The 5084-nt window shown below is 45.2% G+C and overlaps 1 protein-coding gene across 1 annotated transcript; it reads right to left on the reverse strand.

Moving 5' to 3' along the window:
- Nucleotides 1–1251: 1251 nt before the first annotated feature.
- On the reverse strand, nucleotides 1252–4616 carry OR13D1 (olfactory receptor family 13 subfamily D member 1). Its single transcript, XM_073218230.1, has one exon. The coding sequence runs from the start codon at nucleotides 3076–3078 to the stop codon at nucleotides 2140–2142; it is 939 nt and encodes a 312-aa protein (XP_073074331.1). The 5' UTR covers nucleotides 3079–4616; the 3' UTR covers nucleotides 1252–2139.
- Between the last annotated feature and the right edge of the window lie 468 nt (nucleotides 4617–5084).

Below are 5084 nucleotides of genomic sequence, written 5' to 3' on the forward strand. Positions count from 1 at the left end.
CTTCTATGTGTTCCTGTTCTCTGATCTCTATTCCATTAACGGCCTCTTGCACCTCATCCAGTCTGCCCTTAAATCCTTCCAGAGATTGTTTTATTTCTGTATTCTCCTTCTTAACTTGATCCTTTAGCTCTTGCATATTTCTCTGCCTGTCCATCAGCATGGTAATGACCTTTATTTTGAATTCTTTTTCAGGGAGATTGGTTAGGTCTATCTCCCCAGATTCCTTCTCAGGGGAGGATGTCTGGATTAGTCTGGTCTGTATCAAATTCTTCTGCTTTTTCATGGCGAAAGGTAGTTGTGGGCAGCTGGCGCATGTGTTGGCTGGGAGAACAACCCTCCTTGCTAGTTTTGGCCTTGCTCTCCTTGGAGAACAGCCACCCCTAGGAGCTTGTGCTGGACAGCTGTGTGCAGATGGGGTTTCTAATTCTTGCCCAGCCACTATGAAAGAAGCTCTGCCCTGCTGCCCCAGGCTGCTGCTCCACTATGGTGGAGCGGTGTCATAGGGGAAATGGGCAGGAGGCTATTTATCTCCATGAGGGGCCTCCGAGCTGTGTTGCAGCCCAGGGGGTTAGGGTTCCTGGAGTTTCCCAGGATTCCCAGCTGCTGGGATAAGTGTTGCAGGACATTTCCTTTTAGCTGTGGGGTCCCTGTCCGTTGATATCTTTCAAAAAGCACTCACTTTTCTTTGTCCCAGGGTGCTGGCTGCGGGGATCCACTTGCAGGGTTTATTGTCCTGTTTCCTTAGTATCCAGCACCCCATGCATTGCGTGTCTGCACTCCAGTGCAGATGGCTAGGGCTGGGTGTTTAGCAGTCCTGGGCTCCCTCTCCCTCCCCACTCTGACTCCTCTCCTCCTGCCAGGAGCTGGGGTGAGGGGCACTCAGGTCCCGCCAGGCCGTGGCTTGTATCTTATCCCTTTCGTGAGGCACTGGGTTCTCGCAGGTGTAGATGTAGCCTGGCTGTTGTCCTGTATCCTCTGGTCTCTCTTTTAGGGATAGTTGTATTTGTTGAATTTTCAAATGTATATATATATGGGTTTGGGAGGAGATTTCCACTGCTCTTCTCATACGGCCATCTTGGCTCCACCCCACTCTTATATGTATTTTTGACTTCAAAAATAAGAGTGGGTGGAGGAGGATGTTAAGCAAGGGGATGTATTAGGATTTATGTGGCTTTACGTGGTAAAAATCTAACAAATTTTTTTTCAAAAAATAGTAATTTAAATCATATATATAAAATGTAGAAAGGTCAGTGTAGTCATTGTAAAATCTGGTTTCAGAAGTTAAAGTGACAATGTCATACACATTCTCTATCTCAGCTCTACTTTCCTTCTCAGTTAGACTCTCCCATGTATTGGCAGAGATGACCAGCAGGAGCTCAGTGTTTCTATTCTACAAGTTGAGAGAAAACTGAGATCAAGAGAACCCTAGTGTCAGCACTGCTGGGGTTGACTCAAATTAGCCTGACTCAGGTCATTTGCGGTGCTACAACAATCACTATGAGTAGAAGAATGCAGAGCTTAAAAATTATTTGTTTATTTATTTACTTACTTACTAGGCTTATTTACATGCTTACCCCTATATCCAGAAGGGTAGGTCAGTCCCACGCTGTACAACATGGACTGAGGTGGCAGGGGAACATTGCTTCCTCAAAAGAAAACTATGCATTCATTCTCTACATATTGGTCAGCTCTGCAAATTGTTTAGCAGTATTGTGCATGGAAGCTGCATAACAAAAACAATAAATACAATTTCAAGGTGACTGAGAAAGGAGACAAGGAAGTTAGAAAGAAGGAGGAGAAAGGAAATATATAGAGGAGAGAGGAGAGGGGAGAACAGAAGAGAGAAGAAGGAATTGAGAAAAGACAAGCAAAGACAGAGAGACAGAGAAAGAGGGATTGATCTTTAACAACATCATGACCTTCATGGGAGCAATTAGGAAAAATGCTTAGAACAGGAAGCCCAGCAGATAAGGAACTATTTAGAAGATTATTATAAGCATTTTATGCTGAAAGAATGGAATCTCATATTTGGCTTTGTGAAAATAAAAGCTGTCATAACATGGTTTTGGATTATTATCTTTTAATACAAAAGACAACATCTGTTCTCCCATCTAAGATGATCATATGCCTCTGGGTCTTTCATGTTTTCAATAAATGTAGGTGTCTGCTCAGAACTTTCTTCACAGCTTCTTTCACCTCATTATTCCTCAGGCTGTAGATGATGGGGTTTAACATTGGGGTTACCACTCCATAAGACAGTGCAATGATCACATCAGAGGTGTTTGTGACCTTTGACTTGGGCTTCATGTACATGAAAAGGGCTGAACCATAGAATAAGATGACCACAGTCATGTGGGCCGAACAGGTAGAAAAGGCTTTTTTTCTTCCCTCAGCAGAACTAATTCCAAGGATGGAAGAGATTATGAAAATATAGGAGATGAAAATTAACAGCAGAGGAATCACTAGTAAAATAATACTCACCACTGTCATGATAAGCACATTAATGGTGATATCTGAGCAGATGAGTTTAAGAAGGGCCAAGATCTCACAGGTAATGTGATCAATGACATTATTACCACAGAAAGGTAGTATTATTATCATGATACTTTGCAGTAGGGACACCATATAGCCTATGGTCCAAGACCATGCAGCCATGTGCACATACAGCACCCTGTTCATGATGATGGGGTACCTCAGTGGGTTGCAGATGGCCACATACCGATCATAGGCCATCACAGCCAGGAGGACACACTCAGTGAGCCCTAATCCAAGAGAGATAACCATCTGCAGAGCACAGCTAATGAACGAGATGGATTTTCTGTCAGATACAAATATAACAAGCATTGGAGGAATGGATGATGATGTGTAACAGATGTCTAAGAATGAGAGGTTTCCGAGAAAGAAGTACATGGGGGTGTGGAGGCGAGAATCCAGTATGCTGATGATAATGAGGAGACCGTTTCCCAGGAGGATTATCAGGTACATGATGAGGCAGAGCACAAAGAGAAATTGCTGAAGCTCTGGGTATTGGGAGAGTCCCACCAGAAAGAATTCAGTCACCACAGAGTAATTCCCCATCTCTGTGTTCTTGTCACCTTCAGGGTTTAGAAAAGGACAAGAATCAGGAGAATTTGAATTTTTGATGTAGAGTTACCAAATCACTTTCACTTCCATAATTTCATTGTATTCTTAGAACAGCTCCTGAAATCAGCAAGGAGAGGGATGTTATGTTAATTTTATTAATGGTGAGACAGTCACTGAGAGATGACCACTACTGAGGCTCACATAGCAGCAAATCTGTGAATTGTTCTGCAAGGTTCCAGGCTCCTAATGAAATAAGATCTAGGAACAAACTCCCTTCAAAAATGGATAACTGGAGGAGCCTAGATGGCAGCATGAGTAGGGAGTGGAAATCTCCTTCCAAAACCATATATATTTTTGAAAATACAACAAATACAACCATTCCTAAGAGAGAGGGCAGAAGATACAGTACAACGGTCAGTCTAAATCTACATCTGTGAGAACTCATCATCTCACAAGATACAAGCTGCGGCGCGGGGGAACCAGAAAGCTCCCCCCACCCCAACCCACTGGCAGGAGGAGAGGATTCACAGCAGGGAGGGAGTGGAAGTGCAGGACTGCTAAATACCCAGCCCTAGTCATCCACACTGGGAGTGCAGACGCACAGTGCATGGTGTGCTGGATATTACGGAAACGAAACAGTAAAACCTACGAGCGGGTCCCTGCAGCTGGCACCCCTGGGACAATAGAAAAGGGAGTGCTTTTTGATGGTCTTAAAGGGACAGCAGCTTCACAGCTGGATGGAACTGTCCCAGCACACTCAGCCCAGCAGCTGGAAATCCTCGGGAATTTCAGGCACCCCATGCCCCTTGGAAGCAACAAAGCTCTGAAGCCCCTCACGGCGATAAACAGCCTCCCATCCATTCCACCTCCTGCGTGGCCCTGTCACAGCAGGGGAGCAGCCTGAGAGTGGCCATGCCCACAGCGGCTGCCCAGAGCCTCCTCCGTAGCTGCCTGAGCCAGACTCCAAGGCCCCGCTGGCACATGGCAGCCCAGCACAGACAGAAGTAGCTGGGACAGGGTGCCAAGGGTCACTGGTCTCACAGGAGATCACATCTGGTGCACCTGCCTCTCCCTACGAGGCACTGGGCTGCCCCGACAGCTGCCCCACCCAACATGGCTCAGGAAATAAAACCGGAAGCTGCTCCCTGTCTGTGGGTAACTGGCACAGGCAGCAGAGAAGGGCCAGGTGCAGGAAGGGATGTTGTTCTCACAGCTGACACATGCTCCAACTGCCTATGACTACCACTGTCACCATGAAAAGGCAGAAGAATTTTATCTAGTCCAGAATTACCCAGACAAACCCCTCAAGGGAGCCTGAGGAGATAGATTTAACCAATCTTCCTGAAAAAGAATTCAAAATAAAGGTCATTACCATGCTGATGGACCTGCAGAGAAATATGCAAGAGCTAAAGGATCAAGTTAAGAGGGAGAATACAGAAATAAAACAATCTCTGGAAGGATTTAAGGGCAGACTGGATGAGGTGCAAGAGGCCGTTAATGGAATAGAGATCAGAGAACAGGAACACAGAGAAGCTGAGCCAGAGAGAGATAAAAGGATGTCCAGGATTGAAGGAATATTAAGAGTACTGTGTGACCAAGCCAAATGCAACAATATTCGCATTATAGGGGTACCAGAAAAAGAAGAGAGAGAAAAAGGGACAGAAAGTGTCTTTGAAGAAATAATTGCTGAAAACTTCCCCAAACTTGGGGAGGAAATAGTCTCTCAGACCGTGGAAGCTCACAGATCTCCCAACACAAGGGACCCAAGGAGGACAACATCAAGACACATAATAATTAAAATGGAAAAGATCAAGGACAAGGACAGAGTGCTACAGGCAGCCACAGAGAGAAAAAACGTCACCTACAAAGGAAAACTCATCAGGCTATCATCAGACTTCTCAACAGAACCCTTACAGGCTAGAAGAGAATGGCATGATATATTTAATGCAATGAAACAGAAGGGCCTTGAATCAAGAATACTGTATCCAGCATGATTATCA

This window comes from Manis javanica, chromosome 2, assembly GCF_040802235.1.
Source record: "Manis javanica isolate MJ-LG chromosome 2, MJ_LKY, whole genome shotgun sequence".
NCBI lineage: Eukaryota > Metazoa > Chordata > Mammalia > Pholidota > Manidae > Manis > Manis javanica.

What these genes read in the sequence shown, in the direction of transcription:
- OR13D1 (XM_073218230.1), bottom strand. Translation starts at nt 3,078, where the DNA reads ATGGGGAATTACTCTGTGGTGACTGAATTCTTTCTGGTGGGACTCTCC.